The following is a 26,913-nucleotide window of genomic DNA, read 5'->3' on the forward strand; positions in this document are numbered from 1 at the left end:
GGTGTTACTGCCACTACTTACACAATTACATATTTTTAACTGAACTGTACTGAATTGAATTTGGATGCTTTTAAACCGCTGAATCGTTGTACTTGTGTTTTTATAACCAGTGGGTAATTAAGCTTGGCTCCATACCGGAGGTGTTGGACAGCTGTCCAGGGGGGGGCAAGCAAAATAACCATAGAGAGGACTGCTGTCCTCGAGCAAACATAGTGATCAAGGTTGGCGATCCAGTTTCTCATTGGGAACACCTACTTATGGCAGCAGCGGGGTGACAAAGGCAAGCCGATCGGGGCCAGAGGCCTGGAACCCTGCACGTTCTTCCCCAGTCCCCCTTAGACGATTCAGCTACAACACAAAAGAGCTGTTGCAGTTTAGGCTGACAGTTAGCCCTCAGTGTGCACACATTTTTATGGCGGAAAACCTGGTAGGTAAGAAGACTGTATGTTGCCACGGCAATGTTACCTTAAGTACGGATATATCGGACAAAAACAGTCTCCAAGGCCAGAAGGGAAAGTACAATGGATAATGGGGTTAATGAATAGCAGATCCCAAACAGGACACAACATGGAGATTATGCTTTTCATTGAGGAGAAATGCCAGTTATGTTACGTTAGCAGGTATTTAATAAGCGCACAGCTACTCCAGGGAGTGTCTAGATGTATTAATTGTAACTGAGATCTGGCTGAAGGACAGCTCCACACTGGATCTAGTCATGGCCCTTCCCCCGGCCTATGCTATTAGCAGACAGGATCGTGAGGGAAAGGTTGGAGGTGGAGTGGCCATTTTCTATAAAGAAGAATTCAAATGCATTGTCTCTCCTCTAACAGTAACCAACTGTGACATAATACAATTTGATGTCGGACTCTGGCCCCACCTGTACTTTTTCAGGGATTCTCATCTACAGACCCCCAGGACCATGTACATGTAGCACATTTCTAGAGATTTTCCTGGATCTCATAGCTAGTACAACCGCTTGTAAAGTATCTGTGACCGTGACAGGAAAACTTAACTTTCACTTAGATGAACATAATAACTAATACATTCTTACAAGATATCGCATGCGAAATTTGCCACGCATGAAAAAGGGCACACACTTGACGCTGTCCTCTCCAATGACCCCAGAATCGAAGTGGATACACCTATAACAGTCCCATGCTCAGACCACTTTTTTTTTTATCCCTCTTGCCTTGACAAAAACACCTACACACAGTAGTTCATAGCCTTATGAAGGCAGGCAGGATATGGCCTAGACTTTTATCGGACAGCATGGTTAACTCCCTAGAATCACAAATTCCCGTCTTGACAGGAAATCTAGATGAGGCAGATATGATGTAGGCTGACTGGTTCAACCAAGCGGCTGAACGCTCTATTCTCAAAAACAGGCTAGGGTTTACCGCACCTGTAAAAAACCGGCATAGTTCAAAAACTATCTTGCATCCCTGAAAAGTACCTGAAAAAAATGGAAAGGAACTGGAGGAAAACATATGATCCTACTATCAAGGGTCAATATAACAAGGCCACCAGACATTGCCATTAGGAAATTAAACCAGCCTAAGCCAAGCACTTCAAGAAAAAAATTAATTCAGCTCTCAACTCTCCAAGAGAACTCTAAGATTGTTACATCTCTTACCACTATACAGCAAGAGACCTCTCCACCAATCCTCGATGGAGAGATGTGAAAAAATTGCAAACTTTTTAAATAAAAAAACGTTTAATACATCCGCATTTCTCTGCAAAGGAACACTCCACTAGATAGGCCAGACTTCTCTCTAGGAACTAACAACCTCTTTGGACAGGTCCCAGGACCAGTATTAGGTAACTTTCCTGTGTTAAGTAAAAAAACTACTAGCCTTAGTTTGCGGAATATCAAATCAGGCTCTCCCTAAGACCTGCACCCCCACATATTCTAATTCAGGGCAGGGATACCACTCTGTCCACCACAGCAGAGCTCCTATTGCTATCTCGCACTAAAGGGAAAGTTCCAGAAAAATGGAAGCACACCATAGTCAGACCATTACTGAAGAAACCCCATTTAGATGTTCCTGGAAAATAATTGTGCCTAGCGCTACAATCAGCTGGCCACAAGAACTTGGTATTCCCCTCATTCCTAAAGGATTTATAAAAAAAATTGGGGATGTGGCTGGATCTCAATCTCGTAAACTACAAAAGAGAGATACTAGGTCTAGGGTGTGTGTTAATACAGAGGCTGATGACTAACAACTATACAGAATGAATCATATCAGGCTGAGAAATTCCCATCCGACCACCCTTATTGGCGGAGTATCGTCATGTGGGAGTTGGTACATGATCCTGATGCCGCCCCAACCATCCAGAAGATGGTGTGGATATGGATCTGTAAGTACACTCTAGCCAAGATAGTATTCAAAGAGTGGAGAGATGATTAAGTGCAGTGCTCTAGTGAAAAGTGAAGCTAAAATTGACTACTTAGACAAAAAGTATGTTTAGTGAAAATTGTCTAAGTGTCAAGGTTAAAACCACGCCCACATAGAAGAATTATAACTATAGAGTGGCGCTGTGCAGATCGGTCAACATGTTTCAGCCAGTTTGTAGTAACTTTCCGGCTTTCGTCAGGACCAATAGGTGTACTAGCTACTGCAAATCTAAAGTGTAGTGAAAAAAAGAAGAAAAAGATTTATAAGATACTTTACAAAATAGTATTCTCCTTGGACCTTGGAGCCCCAATGTATCCTGGAGAGCTAATTTTTCTTTTCCTGTTGTAACACAAAACATACAACAAGGGTATGAACATGTATAGAGCCATTTTACATACAGACACTATAAAAACTGACAAACTAGCATAAGTGATATTTCACTTAGCGAATTAACAACAATCAGAAAATTTCTTGATCTCACTTCCAGGGAGATATTAGTCTCCACTGAAATACTCACCCAGCTTTATGTGGAGAAAGACCTCGCCTCGCCCGGCAACCTACTCGGGAAATGGAGGCCCGCTCTATTTTGCAAACAGAAAAAGGGGGAAGACATAGTATTTATCATATAATATGTCTAGCTCACTGGCTATGCATAAATAACTAACAAACTTCAAAATAATGGACAGCACACACACAACAAAAAACAGCCAAAATCAGGACCATAACGTTTTGATGAATAGCATAGGTTTGTCAGATTGTGCCAGCATTGTCAGCAGAAGTGGTGACAAACCTATCTATAGGACAAGGGGTTGCCCCTATCACATCTCACCAAGTATGAATCAATGGTGAGCACTTGATGTAGGGATGCACTTAACAAGAAGATGCCAGAAAGGTTTACCCTACATTCTTGAAAATTGCCTTACAACTTAAGACTGAAAACAAAGAGGAATTCCCTTTGGAGTTTTAATCCAAGAGCTAGAGACATAGGATAGATTGCCTTAATAGATAGAGAGCTCACCTGTCCGTCGGTACCTCTTGCAATCATCCAAGAGGAAGTGGAGGTACCGACGGACTGCCTCTTCCTGTTTATATACCGGTGTTGATTGGGCATTAGAAACACTTGGTTATGATTAACCAATTAGCTAACAACCGAACGCTAGCCTCGTTATGCATTGCGCATGCCTATACAACATGCGGGCGCTATTCTCTTTCACCGCGTTCTATGCGCATGGTTGTGCCACATAGGCCGCGATGTTTCTCAATGCACAAGCGTGAGAGACCTCTGTCTCCTCTTCGCGCTTGAGTAGTTTGATACGCGCGTGTCTTTTTACAAGTGTACAGCGCGCTGCCCTTAATATATACCGATATAGTTAGACAGAATACCAAAGGATATTGAGCGCTCATGAGGGGAGTGATTTAGCCCCTAAGTGAATAAATACAGTATAGATGAACGACCTCTGTCTTTTCTTCGTTTTTGGGCCATTTCTACGTGCCTGTCTTACCAGGTGTACAGCGCGCTACACTTCGTATATGCTGGTGTAATTAGAAAAAGAACAGGGAGTTATTAAACTCTCAAGGGGGAATATTTTTAACCCCTATGTATATGAATCTTATCAAAATATGTGGCATTGTTTCAAATAGAGTAGTGTTATGCAGCCACTACAGCAGTTGTCTACAACACATTTCTTGTTCTATAAAGGATATGTGTACAATCTTACTTTAGCTGTCTGGGTTTTACTGCTCAGGTGATGGTTATCCCCAACAGGCTATGCATTACAGTATTATAGTTAAATTTGAGTGAAAACTCATATTTGTCATGAAAGTTTTAGTTTGAGGAATTCTAGGGGGTTGAGACCTTCCCAGAATTGGATTACATTAAAAGTGTTGATAATTAAGTTATCAGTTAGTATACTGTAATGTCTGAGTTCAGGAGTAGGACGGAATACTCCGGTGTTATCATACTAAATTTAGCACATATCCGTCTCTTCACTAAGGACTGATAAATGTACCTCACTTTTGTCCTATATATATTGATGTCATTCTGTCTGACCTGAACTACAGGGAAACCCAGGGAATTGCGTCGTTGAGGCCCTTGGTGTCGCATTGAAGCTTGAAAATCCATTTTTGCTCTTTCAAAAATAGAAAACCTGTTTGTGAGAAATGAAGTGGTTAGTGAGGCAAGTCGACTGCTTTTGGCGTCTGATAGTACTCTTATGTTCACTTACTCAGATTTTCATTTTCCGAGTCGTGTGGCCAACATATCGCAGCGAACAGGGGCATGTTATCATATAAATAACTCCCTCTGTATTACAGTTGGTATGTCTTTTCAATAGCCACGGTCTACCTGTGCCTATGTTCACTTGATCAGTTTTGTAAGTCTGTGGGCATGCACTACACGTGCCACATGGAAAGTGGCCGCGTACAGGAGGAAGATTCCACAGTGTGTTGGTCGCATCAGTATTCTGCAGTCTTGGCCTTGTATGTACTAAGGTATCACGTAGGCTAGGGGCTCTCTTGAAGGCAAACAGTGGAGGTGTAACGGTAGTATGTGCTATATTCAGAATATTCCAGTGTCGTCTGATGGTCTTTTGGATTTGGTTAGAGAGGACACTGAAAGTACTTACGAATGTTAGTCTCTCCAAAGATGGTTTATCAGTTTTTCTTTCCAACAGTGCTTCCCGATGGTTATTAGAAGCTCGTTTGCAAGCTCGATTTACTAGATGGCGAGGGTACTCTTTCAAGCAGGTGTTTGGACAGATTTGCAGCATGTTTCTCATACAGGTATCGAGATGAACAGTTCCTGCGTACTCTCAAAAACTGCCCCACAGGTTCTTAAGGGACTATTGCTACTGCTAGTGAAATTCACACTTTTGAAAAATAATAATAACAGTGACTACTTAATAGGACCTCAGATTTTACTCGGGGCAACGACGGAGAGAGCGTGGCCTCCCTTACTCTGAGTTTGGTCCAGGTGAGGTGAGGTTTTCTCCCCTGTCAAGATGGGTGATACATACACCAGTTGACTAGGAGGAATGAGAGTTATATCCTTTTAAGTAGTCACTGTTATTATTATTTTTCAAAAGTGTGAATTTCAGTAGCAATAGTCCCTTAAGAACAGAGGCCCTGATGAAAGCCTAGGGAGTTTTCCCCTGTACGGCAGAAACATGTTGGCCCCTAAGCAGTTATTTGTGTACACTGCGATTTTGCGCTGTTCTGGTTTTTAAACAGAAAGAAACTCACGGTTATTAAAGTTTCCATTGCTGTGAGATTTCTATTCTTTTTTAACTTTATTCTTTCTACACTTTCACTTTTTTGCACTGCTTTATGCTCCATTTGGTGATTCCACGCATGGTTAAACGGGCGATTGTGGGTTTGACCCTAGTCCTACCAGGCGGGTCTGGGAGTAGTCTCGCTGATCTGGAGACACATCAGCCTAGCCCTGTGGATGACCAGATGAGAAAAATCAGATCACCAACACGATTTTGATGGTAATCAGTCTCTGGAACTTGGATCTCGCCTACTTTTTCCTGGTGGCCACATGCGTTGGATTGCCATAATTCTATTTAGACTCTTTCTGGTTACATAGTCAGACAATCCTGTTGACTCATAATATATGGCTTTTTGAAACATTTTGTTTCATATCAGACACCCAGGTTCTTCGGTAGGTTGTCATATCCATGACAACCGTAGCGCCACCCTTGCCTGCTGGCTTGATTATAATTGATGGATCAGAGGACAAACTAGTGAGAGCAAGTCTTTCCTTAGTTGGAAGATTTTGGAAAGTTTGTTGTTTGCCTTCAAATAGAGCCATAACTTCATGTGTTACAGCTTGTTCAAAGGTGCTGACTTTGGAGGGTACTTGATGTACCAATGGTGTGAACAAGGATTTAGGGCGTAGACCAGTGTTCTTAGAGCTTTCGTCTCTCACATCATTCTCTTTAGATTCAAAAAAGAATTGGAGACGTATTTTTCTAAAGAACTTTTCTAACTCGCATCTGGTTTGAAAAGGGTCACCTTTATTGGTGGGAACAAAGCCCAATCCTTTGTTCAAAACGAGTTGTTCATCAGCAGTTAAATGTTTAGAGCTAAGGTTGACCACTAAGTTCCTGTCGTCTCTGTTGTCGACGTCTGTTGTGCTACCCTCCTGCTCCTGGTATTCTGAAAGGGCTGTTCTGGTTCCCAGTGTACATTTTGTTGCCCTCTTCTCCTGCCGTAGCTGCGCCCTCGGCCCTGCAATAAAAAAGACGGGTCTTGAAAAAATTGTGGGTATTGTGGGAACCCTTGCATTTGTTGTGCAAAAGGTTGTGGTTGGTAACCCCAGGGTCCTGGTGGCCACCATTGACCTTGGTTTTGGTACGAGCCACGAGCTCCTCTTCTCTTATTAAACCTGCGCTGTTGTCCCCTTCCTCTTACTTGTAAGGTAGTTGGATCAGACCCGTCAGATTCACTACCCGGGTCTGATCCCGAGGAGGAGTAATTAGAGCCGTAGCGTCTCCCTTTGTTATTGAATTCAGGAGCGACCCAGGTATCGCTAGTGTAAGGAAAAATTCTGGTCATAGAGAATTTATCCAGATCTTTTTTGAATTTCTCTACTTTGATGGCAAGAATGTTGTCACCATAATCTTTGCTACTCTTATTTGTCTCATCTAGATGTTTTTTAAAAACACTATTAGTCAAGGTAGTCTTAATTTTACCTTCTAGCAGTTGGATCTCTACTAGGATAGTGTCTGCTACCCGTTTGGCAGTGTTGACTATGAGAATCAGCCAATCATGGATCTCAATCTCTCCATGGTAATACAAGCAAGTAATCTAGCAGCCACCTGCTTTGGGATACTCCACAATATCTTGGCCCTTATCCCTGAACAGACTTTGAGAACCGTTGTACAGGCCTCGGTAGTCTCTCGCCTGGACTGTGGTTACTCCCTTTATCTGGGTTCCCCAAAATACGTGGTGATCAGACTACAGGTGGTCCAAAAGGCAGCAGCTAGGATACTCTAGGGATAACCCAGACAAAAAGCTGCGAAAGCCTCACTGAAACGGCTCCACTGGCTGCCCATTAAAGCCACAATCAAATTCAAATCTGTCTGGCTCACAATGCCATGAACAACAAGGGCCCAGCCCTACTTAGAATACTCATCACCCCATACATGCCTAAAAGGTATCTTAGATCATCTTCATACCTGCTGCTCATGAAGACGACAAGGATAAAAAGCTCCAAATGGGGAGAAAGATCTTTTTTGCATCTGGTCCCAAGGCTGTGGAACTCCTTTCTCAAAAAAAAAAAGATAGTGCTGAGAGATTAACTCACTTTCAGAAAAAAACTAAAGAGGTGGCTTTTCCCATGATCAATTAATCCCCTCGCACAACACCGCCTCTCTACAGCGCTGGGGAGCCCCTGGGCTGCCAAGCACTTTATAAATCCCATAAACATACCTCTGCTCAGACTCTGAAATGTTTTCATTGTTTTTCCAGTTGTAATCTTGGTTTAAACAGAAAGAGGATTGGGGAGTGGACGTTTGTAAGGAAAACTGAACATGGGAATAGATGACTACAATATTGCTAGTCAGAAGGTGAAAGGATGTATTCTTGTTTGGGGGAAAAGTAAGAAACTTATCTACGTTCATGATCTTTGTCTTAGTAGGGCCATGGTATTGGTTGCTACATCTCAAAAGCTGTTGGAGGAACAGGCACCGTCAGGGTTAGCATTAAAATGATAGTTGAAGTGGAATGAAATACAGTTGAACACTGAATGCCAGCACTTGGCAGGAAGTAATAAACACTATTAAAAGCAAGAGCTGAGGGGATTAAATGCAAGTTGTGCCAGTACTCACCCATAGTCCTTGGTCACTGACTAAGGCTGTCCGCAGAGGCTTTGGGGGAATTCACCTGGACTTGTCACAGAGCTAAGCAAAAGGCCTCAACTGTGATCAGAGCCTTTCCTGTATAGCCAAAAGCCACCTCGGGTGCCACATAGATTGGGCCCCTGATGTGACAGAAGTCATTGCATTCCTACTAGATTTTATGGTATTATTATTATTATTATTTATGCGTTTTTATATAGCGCGGACTTTACCCGAAGGTGTCAGAGCGCTTCACAATAGGAACATATCTGGTACATGAGAACATTACAAGTGAGCAAAATACAAAAGCAAACGTTACATTAAATGACGCAAAAATGACAATCGGGTGCCAACAAAATACAAGAGGTAGCAAACGGTGCATTACAAATGTGACAATCGTGAGCCAACAAAATGCAAGAGGTAGCAAACTGTGCATTACAGGAGGAAAAAGTGACGTGTGCCAGTTACAAAAGCGTACAAAATAAACAGAGGTATAATACTGCAATATATGGAGGACACTCAGGCACAAGAACAAACGTTACGTAGGCACTGGTGGCACTTGTTCAGGTATCGAAAACAAACAAATGTAAGAGGTAGAAAACAGTGTGTTACAAGAGAAAGTGACGGGTGCATGTTACACATGAGTACCAAACACAGGTAGAAGGATAATACTGCAATAAATGGCAGACTCTCAAACCACAAGAACACACTGGGAAGACACTTCCATACTCATGTAAAGTAGATTTGCTACTGCTCTGAGATAACTGGAAGTGGTTTATAGCATTGCTGAAGGGCAAGCCCTATATCCAGAGCCTAATGTTCAAGGCTGGCAGCCATAGGCAATGGGCACAGAAATCCCAGGCATTTAGATCAGCTCATGAGGGCACATGGCCAATGGTTGTGCCGAGTGGTCTTGTTGCACCCAAGGCCATGCACAGGGAACTTTTGAGGTCATGAATTTGGATGGCCAAGCCCTGCCACCAGCGCCCACAGTTCATGCTCTGAAGATACAGTGTAGGAGAGTAGGGTCTGCTATCCTATGGTCACCCCAATTTTTGCTTTTTGCTTCACTGGTTTTCGACTTACTGAGGCTGTGGACCTGCTAATCAGACCCCCAGCCTGCTGTTCTCTCTCTAAATTCACATACATGTACTATAGGTACATAACCCAATTGGAAAATGGACTCCTTGTCAGCCCCTGTACCATGCACTATAGGTGCTCAGGACAAAGGTGCCACCAAGGCCTACCAGGGGCTGAAGCATAGCTTTTGCCACCCCTGACTAGTTCTTAAATTGACACAACTGGCTGATCACTCAGCTGGGGCAAGTGGGTGTAATCACCCCTTGCTTAGGTATAGTATACCTATATCTAAACCTATATCTGGACACATATAAACCTGTGAGCCACTCCTATGGAAGGCCTCATCAATCCTGGAGGCAGAGTGCGTGGTTTAATGTGAGATGAAGCTCTGGCATGAGCTGAGCCTGTCTGCAGCTGTCGGGAACAACTCCCTAAGCTGATCCGGGATAATACAATATCATATACTATTAAGTGCCTTATAATCCTCGCGGTTACATAGCAACTTTGGTTTGGCTTTATCAAAACATGTTGTGTAAGGTGTCATACGATTTGGAATACTATCCCCTCGACAGTTCTGTCGACAGGGATAGCATTCCACCCCTCTAGAGGGAGAAGACATGTTACTTTACTGAAACGCGGTTGATTTTTAAAAGAGCCTCGGATCCCCAAAATGGATGCTTCTGCCACAGACACGAGTCTGACCTCCTGCTGCTGACCGAAACTCCGCAGAGGAGGCCTGGACAAAGGCTTTCCTGTCGCAGGGAGGTGTTACACCACCCGAGACAGGAGATAGTGGATTGTAGCGGGGAGGTTTGAAAGAAACCAGACACTGCCTGGGGCGCACAAGGCTGCTTCTTGCATAATCCGGCCAAACCGGTTCTGGGGCATACCAGCCCCAGTCCCAGCGTGGCCTGGATCAAAGGGAAAGGGGTGTATCCACCCCCTTCCTGGGTCCCACCCTTAGGAGGGGACCTAGCAGGTAATCCAGCCCCCTAGATTGGTATAAGAATGGGAGCAGTGCCAACTCACTCAGATTATCCTGATGAATCATTTGAAACAAAACTCTGGACCCTTCGACATCCTACTCAACGTAGAAGACTGAAGAATCTCCCTTGTGGTCAAGGAGTGACCACCCTGTGCAAACAGGCACCATCCAGCACCTCAACGTCTGCTTTGTTGCAGTTCCCGCCGGAACTCGAGCGACAGAGATCGACGAGATCAAGCTTGCCTGCCTTCTTACAGCCCGATCCACAGTCCCTGCAGAGCTGAGACCCGTGGAGGCAACCGGAAGCGTGGGGCACGCCATCTTGAAAAGACCACGAGACGCTGACTGTGCAGCCCACGAGTGACCCTCGAAGCTGTACACCGGGGTTTGAGAAGCCCCAACCACAACCCAAGAGAAGGAGCAAAAGGGTTACGGCTGTGCCTTCCCACTTGCCCCAGGTTGAGGATCAGACTTCACAGGAAGCTGATTCTGCAGTCCAAGAGGAGACTGTCTCTGAGGAACTTGAGCCTGATCAGGTTGAATTTCTGGGGACAGGGGGACCCTCAAGGGCAGACCTGGGGCAGGCCCATTAGATTGCCCTTCACTTGAACCCCTCAGACAGCAAGCTGCTGCTGAGGCTGCAGGGAATGCTCAAGGTACCCATAAAGTTTATTGGGATGATGGGCTCCTTTACTCAGAGGCTAGATACCCCAAGCCTGGTACCACCAGGAGGTTGGTCATACCTTTGAAGTTTAGGGGTTTCCTTCTTACCTTGGCCCATGATATTCCCCTTGCAGGACACTTAGGCCAGAACAAGACTTGGGACAGTCTTGTCCCTCACTTTCACTGGCCTCATATGTCATAAAATGTCAAGGAGTTTTGTCGCTCCTGTTTCACTTGCCAAGCCAGTGGTAAGTCAGGTGGCACAACAAAGGCCCCCCTGATACCACTACCTGTGGTGGGGGTACCCTTTGAAGGAGTTGGAATAGATATTGTGGGTCCCATGGATCCTCAAACAGCATCTGGGCACAGATTTATACTGGTGGTAGTGGATCATGCCACCAGGTACCCAGAGGCAATTCCCCTGAGGACCACAACAGCACCTATTGTGGCAAAGGCCCTTCTTGCAGTGTTCTCAAGAGTGGGTTTTCCAAAGGAGGTTCTTTCAGACAGAGGTACCAACTTCATGTCTGGATACTTAAAGGCAATGTGGAAGGAGTGTGGAGTAAACTTCAAGTTTACCACACCCTATCACCCACAGTGCAATGGGCTTGTGGAGAGATTCAACAAGACCCTCAAGGGAATGATAAAAGGATTACCAGAGAAGCTTAGGCGGGAATGGGACACCCTTTTCCCCTGCTTGCTCTTTGCTTACAGAGAGGTCCCTCAGAAGGGGGTTGGCTACAGCCCTTTTGAACTTTTGTTTGGCCACCCTGTGAGGGGTCCACTATGTTTGGTGAAGGAAGGATGGGAGTTACCTCTCAAAAAGACTAAGCTAGTTGTGGTGGACTATGTACTTGGTCTCCGCTCCAGGATGGCTGAGTATATGGAGAGAGCATCCAAAAACCTGGAGGCCAGCCAAGAATTACAGAAAGCTTGGCATGACCAAAAGGCTTTTCTGGTGGAGTACAAACCAGGGCAGATGGTGTGGGTGTTGGAGCCAGTGGCCCCAGCAGCCCTCCAGGACAAATGGACTGGACCCTACCCAATTGTTGAAAAGAAGGGAGAAGTCACCTATGTGGTTGACTTTGGAACCCCTAGGAGCCCCCACAGGGTGCTCCAAGTAAATCGTTTGAAAGCATTTGTTGACAGGGAGGACATGAGTCTCCTCATGGCCACAGATGGGGATCAGGAGGAAAAGAGTGACCCTCTCCCAGACCTGCTTTCCCAGAACCCTGATGATGGTTCAGTTGATGGAGTAGCCTTGGCAGGCAGCCTCACTGAGCAGCAACAGGTGGACTGCAGACAGGTGTTGCAGGCCCACAGACATATGTTTTCACTCACACCCAGTCTAACTAACTGGTGCACCCATGAGGTGGACACTGGTGACAGTCTGCCTGTGAAGAATAAGATCTACAGGCAACCTGACCATGTCAGGGATTGTATAAAGGCTGAGGTGCAAAAGATATTGGAGCAAGGAGTGATTGAGCCATCAGAGAGCCCATGGGCTAGCCCAGTGGTCCTTGTGCCAAAACCTCATACCAAAGATGGAAAGAGAAATTAGGTTTTGTGTGGACTACAGAGGTCTCAATGCTGTCACTAGGACAGATGCTCATCCCATTCCAAGAGCAGATGAGCTCATTGATAAATTGGCTGCTGCCAAGTTTCTGAGCACATTTGATTCGACAGCTGGCTACTGGCAGATCAGACTAGCTGAAGAGTCAAAAGCCAAGGCAGCATTCTCTACCCCTGGTGGACATAAACAGTTTGTGGTAATGCCCTTTGTTTTGAAGAATGCACCTGCCACCTTCCAAAGGTTGGTGAATCAAGTCCTTGCTGGGTTGGATGACTTTTGTGCAGGATATCTAGATGATATTGCTGTCTTTAGCTCCACCTGGGAGGATCACCTGATCCACCTGAAGAAGGTTCTGAAGGCCCTGCAAAAGGCAGGCCTGACTATCAAGGCTACCAAGTGCCAGATAGGGCAGAGCAAGGTTGTGTACCTGGGCCACCTAGTAGGTGGGGGTCAGGTTCAACCATTGGAGAGCAAGATCCAGACCATACAGGACTGGGCTCCTCCAACTACCCAGACACAAGTCAGAGCCTTCTTTGGCCTGACTGGGTATTACAGAAAATTTGTAAAGAACTATGGGTCCATTGTGACACCATTGAATGACTTGACATCCAAGAAGATGCCCAAAAAGGTTCAGTGGACAGTAAGCTGTCAAAAGGCATTTGATGACCTGAAGAAGGCCATGTGCTCTGCACCTATCCTGAAGAGTCCGGACTACTCCAAACAGTTCATTGTACAGACATGCTTCTGAGTTGGGGGTGGGAGCTGTGTTTTCACAACTGAATACAGATGGTCAAGACCAGCCCATTACTTTTATTAGCAGAAGGCTGACCCCCAGGGAGAAACGTTGGTCAGCTATTGAGAGGGAGGCCTTTGCTGTGGTTTGGGCCCTGAAGAAGTTGAGGCCATACTTGTTTGGAACTCACTTCAAAATTCAGACAGACCATAAGCCCCTCTTGTGGCTAAATCAGATATAGGGTGAAAATCCCAAACTGCTCAGGTGGTCCATTTCCCTACAGGGGATGGACTTTACAGTGGAGCACCACCCAGGGACTGACCATTGTAATGCAGATGGTCTCTCCAGGTACTTTCACTTAGAACATGAAGACTTATCTGGAGGTAGAGTGCGTGGTTTAATGTGAGATGGAGCTCTGGCATGAGCTGAGCCTGTCAGCAGCTGTCGGGAACAACTCCCTAAGCTGATCCGGGATAATACAATACCATATACTATTAAGTGCCTTATAATCCTCGCGGTTACATAGCAACTTTGGTTTGGCTTTATCAAAACATGTCGTGTAAGGTGTCATACGATTTGGAATACTATCCCCTCGACAGTTCTGTCGACGGGGATAGCATTCCACCCCTCTAGTTGGAGAAGACATGTTACTTTACTGAAACACGGTTGATTTTTAAAAGAGCCTCAGATCCACAAAATGGATGCTTCTGCCACAGACACGAGTCTGACCTCCTGCTGCTGACCGAAACTCAGCAGAGGAGGCCTGGACAAAGGCTTTCCTGTCGCAGGGAGGTGTTACACCACCCGAGACAGGAGATAGTGGATTGTAGCGGGGAGGTTTGAAAGAAACCAGACACTGCCTGGGGCACACAAGGCTGCCCCTTGCATAATCCGGCCAAACCGGTTCTGGGGCACACCACACCCTCCTTCCTGGGTCCCACCCATAGGAGGGGACCTAGCAGGTAATCCAGCCCCCTAGATTGGTATAAGAATGGGAGCAGTGCCAACGCACTCATATTATCCTGATGAAACATTTGAAACAAAACTCTGGACCCTTTAATATTTGTGGTTCTCAGTGGAGATCCAAATCAAATACAATAAATAAACTTGAAACTTGAAACTGGACCCTACGACATCCTACTCAACGTAGAAGACTGAAGAATCTCCCTTGTGGTCAAGGAGTGGCCACCCTGTGCAAACAGGCACCATCCAGCACCTCAACGTCTGCTTTGTTGCAGTTCCCGCCGGAACTCGAGCGACAGATCATTGAGATCAAGCTTGCCTGCCTTCTTACAGCCCGATCCACAGTCCCTGCAGAGCTGAGACCCACGGAGGCAACTGGAAGCGTGGGGCACGCCATCTTGAAAAGACCACGAGACGCTGACTGTGCAGCCCACGAGTGACCCTCGAAGCTGTACACCGGGGTTTGAGAAGCCCCAACCCTGAGCCACTCTTGCACCGAAGCTCACCCCTCTACACTCTACGAGTGCTGCGTGGGGCCCTTCTGCTTTCTTTGGCTCGACGCGTTGGCCCGGTCACTTGCCAGCTGGCTTGTGGCCCCTGTGCCGGCGAAAGCCTAAATACGACTTGCGATTCTGGTTGCTCCAGACTTGCACCAGCTCCTCTGAAAAGGAGCACCCGCTCTGACCCTCCTGGTCCGAGTGAGAAGCAGTCTTCCAGTCCTGCGTGGATTGCTCTTGCCAAGTGTTGTTTGCTCCGATCTTGAAGCAGACGGCGCCGACGGTGAGAGCCTGCGTGGGACAGCTCGTGACCCGCTCCTGGACGTCGCAGATGCCCCAGAGCCCACGTAGCAGCGGAGAGAAGCTCCTCGACAACCACCTGATTTCGCCCGATATTGCCTGGTTCCGTCCTGGTTCCACCCTGGTCACTGCTGAGTGACCCAGACTCTGTCCCCTCTGCTTTCAGGTACTGTTCTACTCTGTTCCACCCTCGGATCACACTGAACACTTCTCCTTCACATTGCCTGCAGCATCTTCAGCTTCAAGCACCAACAACCTGCGTGACGAAACCCGACGCCACTTCAACCCTATGCACCCGCTTCCTGTGGGTTAGGTAACTCCGCAACGCCGGTGTTCCCACACTGGTACACACCTCTAGGGTCTGTGTCTAAAGTTTTGTCCATCTAGGTTCAGCGGAAGTATCCTTAAACTCTATTTGTGTAACTTTTACGCACCATTGACTTTGCATTGGTGCATGCGTGCGCTTTAAGCGCTGCACCCAAATCCCGCGGGCTTTTCCAGACTTCAGCATTGCTTGTCCCGACTGCTCCCAGCGATGCCCTAGGCCTACCCACTGTTCGATTGGTATCTCTTATACCACTTTCTTAATATATGGTTTGAGTGGCCACCCTCCCTCATCCATAATTGTGCAACTTTCATATGTTATACTGTGTTTTTGATTTAACGCGTGTGCCCCTTTGCTCATAAAGAGTACTGGGGATTATTCTAGTAATAAATACATATATTTTTATAATATATACTTGTGTGGTGTCCTTTCATTTGATATTACAGGATTGTGATTGGTAAAACAGCTTGCTTAACACGACCTCTTGAGTTTAGCCTTTAAGGCTGCTTAGTCTATGCTACCATTAAGATAGCTTGTCTATAAGGTTGACTTACAACCAGACACCATAAGGGATTGTTTGGACTGATACAAGGTGGTTCCAGAATTGGAAACATCATATATCAGGCCAACTTCTCACATACAGGGATTCAAAACGAGTTTTGGTCTAGAGAAAGTAAATCTTTGCAATACTTCAAAATACATTTCAAACTAATGCACCTCAAGTTTTCCTTTCAGTTGTTTGGTTATAATCAAAGATTGTATCCTAACATTAGGCTCCATAGAATTATGAATTGTCTGTCGAGAATGACTGAAATTTGAGCAATTTAATATTTAGGTTTTTCTTTTCACTTTTGCATCATAAAATGTTTTTTCTTCAAAATGTACAGAGAATCGAAATTTGCCTAGCATAGTAACAGTAAGTTTCAATTCTATTAAGGACACGGAGGCGAGGATTATGCTTTTTCCTTCTTCGCTGTTTATTTAGCTCAACACACAGCAGCCAAAAAGCAATAACACGAGCCCTAAACCTCCAAACAAAGGTAAAAGGGCTAGAACATTAACAAAAAATTTCATCAGAAACTACAAGTCCCATGACGGCAAGTCAGGCAGTCCACAGCTTAGTCCTTCCTCAATGTCCATACAGGCTAGAAAGGACGTCCTCTCTGTGACTACTTCCTCTTTCTTCGCTGCTTCACAGCCAGTTAAGTGTTTCTCCTTATCTCATTTGTGTGGAAGTGGGAGTTGTTTGATATGGTTATTCTGCTCGATTAATTGTTATTTGCGGCTGTATTATCTATGCTGGTTGCTCTTTCTTTTTCAGAGCCCTACATAGTCGCGGGGACATTCACGGTCCCTTACGCGACTTTCGCCCAGTTCGTGGCCTCCTCCGGCCGCCAGGGGGCGCCGGAGCGTCTTGCTGGTCCCAGCGCGGTCTTTCTCCTCAGGGGAACCGCGCTGGGGAGAGCGAGCTGCCAGAGCCCCTGATACCACCTCACCGCTACGCCCGGGTCCTTCCTGGATCAGTACTCTGCCCTGATTCTTTTGTAACGCCCCGCTGGGGTCTGTAAAGCGGTTGTTACCGCGGTGCCGCCGACGGGCGTTTTATCTGTAGGGACACTGTTGAAAACCCTGCTGCTTTCTGTCCCACTCTGCTCGTGTACCCATCACACTCCCCATAACCTCCCCATGACCCCCATCCCAGTCCATTCCATCAGTCAGGAGGCTTCATCCTTCGCCACACTCCATGAGTCCCAGATTTTGCTCAATATGATTTCAATCTCCCTCCAGATATAAAACAGTCAAGTGCATTTAAAAAAAACTTTAATGATATGGTGGTCTTTTTTTCTGTTGAATTTATTGAATCTATGCATGGTGGAAAGCTAGAATTTCAAATACATATAATTTCTTTTCCTGAAAGAGTGGGCTTTGCTGTGAAAGCAAGGCTGCAACTGGTAGTCTGATTTGCAAATTGAAGATTGTATTTTGGGAAACCCAGATTCTGAGTGCATGAACTTTGAACCACATTGCCAGCGTAACTTGTTAAGCCGTAGAGACCTAAATATCCTACACAGTTGTAATCTCTCTTCAGCCTCCTCCTATCACTCCATGTCCAGCATCCTTTTTTCATTTTGGTGGCACAGATGAAGATTTACCTGCTCAATTACTGTCTTTTCTTCCAGCCAGCATCGGCACGAGGCATTGGGATTCAGGTCATTCACAAGTGGAGCCAGCTACCAAAGCGAAGGCCTTTGCTGGTTCAGAGGTGAGTTTGTGTAGCAAGACCCCTCTGATGTATAGCATCCCAAAGACCATAGTGAATTGTAAAATATTGACCTGGTTAGTACAACATGTCATTATTGCTTTAATTTATCGTCCAGGTAGTACTGTACAACTCCAGCAGATATTACTGACTCATATAGGGTACAACTTCACAGAGAAGCAATTTGAAATTCTGGGCCCAGCCAGTAGATAGGACGGTGGTCTACAGTATGTGAATATATTATGGATATCATTCTGGAAAACTATTGTTACAATTATGTTGTATTTCTTTTGAGAGCATCAGCCTGAACAGTTACTCTTTGTATCTTTGTGTAGACTATCCTAAACGTATGACAGTCAGCAGTTACGTTGGCATTATTTTTAAAGCGCACATACACCATTTGCTAAGAAGATTAATCAGTACGGTAAGAGTGCTGTAGACAGACATACAGGTATATGCTTGGCTAAATAACTATGTTTTCTGCAGTTTCCTAAATTTCTGATAGCAGGTGACCGTTTTGATTTCGAGGGGGAGGGAATTCCAGATGTTGGGTGCCATGACTGAGAATCTGGCACCGCCAGTCTTCTATTTGAATATGGGTACCAACAGATAATTCCAGTATGTAGAACTCCGAGTGCGATTGGTGTGTACTTCTGAATGCAAGAGCAGATGAAAGCCGGCCTTTTGAAGACGACCCATCCTGTTTTGGATATTGTTCTTGAGGATACTCTGGGGGTAATGTGCCACCGATTTGGTTGTTTGTATGACCTGGGGAGACTGATCCTGAATAGTTTGTAGCCTATTAATGAGTCATTTGGGGAGGCCAGTGTATGTATAATTGGTGTTATCTATCCTTGAGATGACGAGCACAATGACTGCCAGAACAGGGGGGTCTGAGGTTAGAAGTTTAGCTATCTTCCTAATTCGCCAGAGTGTGAAAAGGATGCAGAGATTACTGCTCCAATTTGAGGGTTAATGGATAGATATTCATTAATGATCACCTCAAGGCTTTTTACTGATTTCTTAAGGATTGGTGGAGTTCTCATTTCGGAAAAGCCAAAATGCAGCTGTCCAGTAGTCAGTCTTACTTTTGGTAATAACAATTTGGGTTTTATCCAAATTCACTTTGAGGTGATTGCTGTTCATCCCTTTGCGGATGAACAGCATCTTTGTTTAGAAAAAATTCTCTGGATTCTTGGGTGTTGTCAGTTCTAAACAGTAACTGCATATCATCTGCATAGCTGTAAATATTGCACTTCCTCTTTAGGAGAGTGGATTAGAGAGTGGCTGCATAGGTTACAAAGGTGAGGGGAGAGACCTGAGCCCTGAGGGACTCTGCAATCCAGCAGAACCTTGAGTGTGTTATAAGGGATGAAGCAAACTTACGTGGTTATTTAGAAAATAAATGATGCAATCTAATGCTGTACCCTAAAGTCCCAAGGCTTTGATGCGGTTGACTTAGAGGTTGTTGTCCACCATGTCAAAGGCAGCATAGAGGTCTAGGAGGTACCAGTGTCTGGGTAACCTCATTATCACATTCTTAGCACAGGCCATCTATCACAGAATGGATGACTGTTTCTGTGGCGTGAGCTGGATGGAAATCTACCCTGTAAGAATCTAGGAATTTGGTTTCTTCTCGGAAGTGGCAGATATTTTTTGCCACATGCGCCTCTATTGCCTTTGCCAGAAATGGCAACAGAGATATAGGGCGGTAGTTTTTCAGTATTAATGGGTCCTCTCCTATTTTCTTCTGGAGGTGGACCACTATGGCCTCTTTAATTGTACTTTGAACGGACCTGTGCTAATAGAATAGTTCAGGAGTCAGAGGGAAGTATCCAGTAATTTTGAGAATAAATTTTAAAAAATCATTTAGGTGGGGAAATGCGATTAGGGGATCCTGGTTTTGCTTTGATCAGCGGATCTTTGAGGCAGTCCTTTCTGATGGCATAAAATGAGAGGGTGGTGGGGTTAGTGTTTGCCTGCATCAACTTGCTTTGAAGGGCGCATTTCAGGAGGATTTCTTTAATTGTCTTTATTTTATCAATAATGAGTGTTGAGAGCAGTACAAGTAAAATAAAAATTGTCAAAGCAAGTAGATCTGGGTCGGCTTGTTTTGTTATGTCACGTTTTTTCAAACGTTATTGCTTGGGGAGCTTTTGTAAAATGATTCCAAAAAGTACAAACTGCCATGGAAGGCATTGGCACTGAAGGGAACAACTTTGTGTATGGATGGGCTCCTTTTGAAGAGCACAATGTTGTCACTCATAGTGAAGTCAGTAAGTGGCTGAAATGGGCTGATCCACTGTCCATACTAGTGTTCTGAAGAAAAGTTGAGTGTAGAGAACTCACCGAAAACCCTTATAGGTACTTGTATATAATGTTAGTGAAACTAAAAGGTTTTGCCTTGCGTCAGACCTAAAAAAATAAATTTAAAAAAAAGGCGTTGGTTGGGGAAATCTACTGATCAAAGACAGTTGTGTAATGCATGGTGTTGGCTATTACCTCATGCACGCAAGTTGGAATCAAGGATTCCTGAAAAAGGATGGGATGTGAAATCTTTTAGACCCCCTTGACATGTTAGTATTATCATCTGATGGGCATAATGTTGCTCAAAGTTGCAGACTGGGAGAGATATCCAGCTAATAACAAATATTGAGAATTGGTTGTCTATCATTGAAGATTGCCCCCAAAAGGTTACATTTTAGCATTGGTACTATTAATCTTTTCAGTGAGTCTCTGAAACCCAGATCTGTTTGAGGGTATCTAAACCTCACAACATTACCACACTAAAGTCATGTATGCAGCAGAAGTCTTAAGCGTGGATGACCAGAAACCTTCCGAAACTGGACCCTGAGAAAACTGAGTACTTCTTAATGAAGTGACAACATAAATCAGATTTACCTTATTAATGGCTCTGTGTGTTTAGATGTAATGAAATGTATAATCTATGGACATATATTTAATACTATCAGTTTACATGGTTTATTGGCTGAAAGAAATTGCCTTGATTGTCAACCACAAACCAAAGGTTGAGGGAAGGTGTAGATGAAGACCATGAACAGACTTGAAGGTCAAAATATTAGCTGTGTGAGTGTGCCAGCACATTTACTCCTGTTCATCTCCAGTCATTCAAGAGCATCAGCTGAGGACTGCATATTTAGGAAGTGCATTTCCAGCAACCTATTGGCTGTCCTTATGAATGACTATGGCCAAGGTCAAGTTGAAGGTCAAAGCTGCATGCATGGGATTATTATGAGTGAGGAGACATTTAAGGGTAACGTTTGGATATTCTATTGATAAATGGTAAAAAGTTCTATTAGTTTGACTAGAATGAAAAAGGAGAAAGCATAGCAAAGGTGTTGATGAAAAACTATGCCACCCATTTACCTTCTAATGGTGTGATGACTCTAATAGCCTGAGACAGAAGTGTAATGCTGCTAGAACATTTCACCAATGGTGAGACGGGGAAATGTGGAGGAGAAATATTTGCATATCGTGGCAGAAGGCGTATGAGAGCCCACATCCCTATCCATACCATAGTCTTCCATGGGCCTCCTAATTGGTAGTTGTTTTAATGAAATCAGTCATCTCATAGGTCTTTCCTCTTGTAAGTAGGTATCCTTTTTGGAATGGTAGCATATGATCCCCGCAAATGCTAGATCCTGTTTTCTATGCCAAGTTACATACCTGTGCATTTGTGCTATTCGGGGGTAGTTCCCAAGGGATCTGGGTAGCTATGGCCTTTCATTGTCTGGTTCATTGAGTTGTTTTAACAGATTGCAACATTCTTCACTGCTTAAAGGATTTTTATTCCTGAATTTTATAACCTGAATGACACCAATGTTAGTTTTCTTGAATATTCACTGCTATCTGTATTTTAAGCAGTGTCGTGGTGTTCTCTGGTGTAGACAAAAACTGTAAAAAACTAACCTTTCAGTTAATTTCTTTGCTTATCATATGACCTCTACAAAATTATGACATACTCTTTCAATTCCAGAAATCTTGGAGCCTAATTTGCTATAACAATGACTACCAGGCACAAACTTAAAATGCACCGTCCATAACTTGAACCTGTAGTGTGTTCATAAGATATTCTTTTTCTCTTCTCAGATACCTGCACAAACCTTACCTCATCAGCGGGAGCAAGTTTGATTTGCGGATTTACGTTTATGTCACTTCATTCGATCCTCTCCGCGTGTACATGTTTACAGATGGACTGGTACGATTCGCCAGCTGCAAGTAGGTGTTATAAGGGTTGCAGCTGGAGCAGTGCCTGACACATCTAACTTCCATGGCTTGTTGTTTGGCAATGTGGTGTTGAAAATCTGTGACACTACTATAGAGTAACTGTTCCTATGGTGCTAAATCAGATTGAAGTGGTGGGGGTAGTAGAATGGATACTTCTTTATTAGGAAGTGGTTCCCATACACAACCATGAGGGTGTCATTCTTCATCAAGCTTTGCTCCTCGTGGGGTCAGCGCTGCAATACCCCAAGGACCCCACAAGAGGGCTCTTTGGCGGAGATCTTTAGAGAGAGTGCCGTGATGGTGAGTGGGGTGTGTGCGTAAAAGGGGGCGGGGTTCTGATAGTGAATCGGAACAACCTGAAGGGTACCTCAATATTATATTTTATTCTCAGGTCATCGCAATGGGGTTAAAAAGTGTACGTAGATTGTGATCTTCTCATAGTGGAGAATGGCAATCTCCCAGTGTGTGTGGGTCTGGTTTGATCTGTTTCACGCATTAGGGGTCCTGGAGGCATCCTTGTTTCATCAAGACCAAAGAGGGGGGGGAGAGATAATTCCTGTCCTTGAACTGGGTTATCTGGAGGGATTTTGTGTCTCGAGAGGTATTTATTCACTGATACCGCCAAACAAGTGTTAGCGGGTCACTTGGGTACCTTGTGGGCAAAAGATCAAAGGGCGTCTGGATTTCCAACCTGAAAAAGAAACACATACATCAAAACCGGGTTAATTTGTAGTTGGTAGTATGTCCCCAGGTAACAGTCCCTGGTGATCCATTGCCCTAATGTTATTTTAATAGCAGTCAAAGAGCGAAAATAGTAAGGCTCCTACTGTGCAGTGTGCCACACATCCCATCTCAAATCAGGTGAGTGACTAGATCACAGACGATGTAAATAAAAACAGACAGACGCGCACACATATTCAGAAATAGTTGTTGGCCCCGACATAAGAGTAAAGATCTTCTCTTACCCTCCAATTAGAAATAAAATGCACCTGGGTCCAGACAGGAGACCAAGACTGTACTGCCGTTAGATACTTCTGGGAAGGTAAAATTTGGAAAGGAAACAGTTAGGGACTATGTGTTTCGTCCTGGAGCTAATCGACCAAGCCTATTTAGAGTGGTTAGTACTCGCGTGGGGTGTTGCTGTGTATGGCACGTAGACCTACCCTTCTATCTGCCTGCCCGTAGGTTAATGCCTGCATGATAACATACTGTGACATCATTCTAATGTGCATGTCTCAGGTCACCCGTAGTATCAGTCGATACTCGGGCGGCCATGTTGGAATGTCGTATTTGGACAGACACCTGCTCATAAGGATTTCGTACAAAAGTACTAAGACGTATGTAACATCATGTTGGGGGTGGCAGGAAAGATATTTCTTTGATTAAATAAAAAAAATTGATTATTTAAAAATGTGAATACCTCAAAGGATGCAGGAAGGGTTACTCTGTTCTATTCCTATTGATAACAGGATTGTTTAGGAGATTGTTCTCTATTAGCATGCCAATGAGGTGTAGTGGTTACAGTGGGGCGGGCAAGATGGGGGTCCATAAGATGGAGGTTCCTGAAGGGTTCCCCAAACAAGATGAAAATAGTATAGTCCCAACCTTCCTGCTAAGTGTGCTATGTGGTATCCGGTGTAGTCGGTGAAATACATATGCAGTGATCTTGGAGGTGAAAGTCTGGCGATCAACTCAGTACGTCCTGGTGTGCCCCTACCTCAGTGAGTAAGTGGGGAACCACAGACTCTCCACCCTGAAGTATTGGTCCCCTAGAAATACTCGGGGTGGGGGGGGGGGGGTGGGGGGGGGGGGTGTGTATCTCAGATGTTTCAGGTTGACGTCTGCAGAGCGGAATTATGTTTATAGAAGGAGGAACATCTACTCTCTGGAAGGGCAGTCTTATGGTGTCGAGCACTTTTTATTTCTTTGGTTAAGGGGCTTCTATTAACAGGGGGAGGGGCTTATTTTTCAAGGAGCCATAGTAATGGAATTCCTTTTTAAAACTGTGATCAGTTTACGAAACCAAAGATAATACATTGGTTTCTCTTGGTTATACCGTGGATATTTACCTCTGTTCATTGTGACATTGAATACACAACAGAAACTGCATCCACCAAACTGCAATTACACTAAGGATTAGACAAATGTTTAAAGTTTTGCCTCTCACACTGACTAACACATCCCATATTCTGATACCCGGTCTCCTTCTCTGCAGGTTAATTGTACTTTAAGTTTCACATCTTGGGCATGCTAGTATGCTGTACCATGACAGATACTCTTGTTATCTGCAAACCTAGTATGTCCGTCTTTGAGACTGTTGCAATTAACATGAACTTCCTATTATGTATCTAAAAGTGCGAGTTTGATTGAATTATTACAGTTTACTCAACTTCTGTTGCAGATACTCCTCATCTATGAAAAGCCTGGGCAACAAATTTATGCACCTGACCAACTACAGTGTGAACAAGAAGAACAGCGAGTACAAATCAAACGCTGATGAGACTGCTTGCCAAGGTCACAAATGGTAAGCTTACATGCATGGACTGGAACTTGTTGGTAAACCTGTGTGAGGCAGCATGGAAAACTTTATTACAGACTCATGATGTCATGAGTCCTATGTCCATCAGAACAAGCCAGCCCGCCCGTGCTCATGTATTCTAATTGTTTAAGTGGATTATCTGCCTGGAAGGAGGTTCTTAAAGCGCACATACTGCAGCAACAAGGGAAAAATTATTCCATGATTTGACAGCGAAGTTTACAAGTGCATACATTATTTGTTTTGTTGTAGGCACAAGTTTTCTGAGAGTCTTGAAAATGCAGAGCCCTTGTCCTTAGCCTCTGGTTTTTCTACAGTACAATCCATAATTATGCAAGCCCTTTGGAAGTGCTCTATATCATTGTTTATCTTTTGTTGGCTAAGCTGTGCTTTCAGAGGGGAACTTGCAAAGAGTGTTTGCTTTCTGAGTAAGTGTTGCTGCTACTGCCACCCACTGAACCCAGGCTATGTACTAGCTGAATGATGGAAACATGACTTTATTATTGATCACCTCCGACTGTTCTTTCAGATTCATCTTTTTGCCTGTTGAAAATTGATAGGGCAGTCTATTGGTCCTGTCCACAAGCATCTGAACTCCAGGTTATTTTTACTTTGAGCAGTCTTTTTTTTAGTGTTTAATGTGGACCACTCAGCTTCCAGCTGCATGTGCTTCCTCCCTGTGCCTTTCTTTCAATGACCCAGTATTTTGGTGAGGATGCTGCACTATCTAAGGGTATAAGCGGCTGATAAGCCACAGAGGTGGTACACTTACCTTACCAGTGCTTTCCACGTACTTCCCAGGCTTTGGCTTAGTTTCACATTTTTTATTTGGTCCTTTGTTCTTTTTAATGTTGAAGGTTCCTGGCTCCATTCCCTTACTTTTATTTTAACTTTTAATTATTTCTCGCTGTGCTATATATGCTGTTTGTTTTCTGTGCTTAGTTTGCACTGCTACCTTGTTTTTTTGTTCCCAGAAGGACCACCATAAGGGAGACATACTGCTCTAACCCAGAAGCATCTGGGCTACAGCCTGTTTAAACTGTTTTTGTTTAGTACAGACAGCTCCACAACCTGGGCTGCTAGTTAGCTTGTGCTTCCCTGCTCTGCCTTTTCTTTAAATGGCAGGCTACTTCAGCAAGGACCCTGCACATTTATTAGGCAATCGTGCCAAAGGAGAGTCCTATACAGCCTTATGCTTCCGGTGCCATGACCCCTCCCTGGTCCCCTGCCTTAGCAGCCAGAATACTCAGCCGAAGCTCTTTGGTCCTCAAAACCATGCAGAACAGCGAATTCCTGCCTTTTATCACTTATCCCACCTTCTAGAGCGCACTCACAAATAGGCTCGCACAAATGCGCACACACATCACACTACATCCCTGCTGTTAACACTGAGGATTAACATTCTGTAACTTTATCTCCCTGCCCATTCTGGATCCTCTCTCCCTCATGATCTTTGGTGCTAGCCCCCACCAGGTGCTTACTTGTTTTTCCCTTAATGTTAGACCTCTTACTCGTTGCAAGTGTAAAACTGCTAATTTTCTTACAATCGAGGCAGTGATGTTTTCTTCCTTACAGAAACCTAGTGAACAGATATTTCGACCCTGACATTTGCAGTGGCCATCCCTTGTGGTATTGTATCTCAATTGTGAATAGACCTACCATGCCTGGAGATTGGCTCACCATTATTTGCTGCTCTGCTCTCACTTTCAGAATGATTGCTTCTGAATCTACCAGCTTTGCTGAAGTCTGCCCATTCAGATTTAATCTCTCCTACCGCTTCTTTCCTATTTAACATCTTAGGAGATCACAATTCCCTCTTGATGATCTCGCCTGGCCTGACCTCCTCCTCCTCACAATGCCTTGGCTCTCTTAAGTGCACCTCTCATTGCTGTACATAGCCTTACACCATTTTCACCTATCACTGCAAACCTCTAGAACCATTTTAGGGAAAGATTACAGGTTCGAGGTATGTGGGCTGCTGAATTCATATCTGTGCATAGATTGCCGCTTAGTGTTGGGTCCGGATGATTGCACATTGTTGTCCTGGAAGAGTCTTCGAAGTATCACAAGATAGGTGGCTCATTCCCTGGACTACAGTGCGCATGGGCATCCTCTCCATCCTCAGATTGTTTTTTTCCGCCATTGCGTTCGGATGTTACTATCTTAGCTCAAAGTTGGGAAAACTTTCTTCGAAGCCAAACGGCTTTCGACCGTGTCGGTATTGTTTCGTTCGGTACCGATAACTTTGCTTCGAGAGGACATCGAGGAATCAGACGGGTTTTCTTCCACATTCGACCCGATCTTCGATCTACGATGGAAAGAAGCCCATTCAAAAGGTGTCCACTTTATAATGCAAAATACCCGCACATCGATGTCCACCCGGTGTGCAACAAGTGCCTGTCCCCGGATCACAACAAAGCCAACTGTATGGCCTGTGCCCGGTTCAGGTCCAAGAAAACTCTTCGAATTCGACGCGCGGCTCGATTGGAGTTGCAAAAATCAGCGCCTGTTCCA

The 26,913-nt window shown here is 44.6% G+C and overlaps 1 protein-coding gene across 2 annotated transcripts in view; it reads left to right on the forward strand.

Annotated features, from left to right (window-relative positions):
- TTLL4 (tubulin tyrosine ligase like 4) overlaps positions 1-26,913 on the forward strand; it is a 400,271-nt gene that overhangs the window by 157,367 nt on the left and 215,991 nt on the right. For both annotated transcript variants that reach the window (XM_086954424.1, XM_086954426.1), the window contains 3 exons: positions 17,536-17,618; positions 21,726-21,854; positions 24,265-24,387. In XM_086954424.1, the coding sequence (XP_086810550.1) occupies positions 17,536-17,618; positions 21,726-21,854; positions 24,265-24,387 (335 nt within the window). The remainder of the gene's footprint in view (positions 1-17,535; positions 17,619-21,725; positions 21,855-24,264; positions 24,388-26,913) is intronic.

Source organism: Lissotriton vulgaris, chromosome 2_1 (genome assembly GCF_964263255.1).
Source record: "Lissotriton vulgaris chromosome 2_1, aLisVul1.2, whole genome shotgun sequence".
Lineage (NCBI taxonomy): Eukaryota > Metazoa > Chordata > Amphibia > Caudata > Salamandridae > Lissotriton > Lissotriton vulgaris.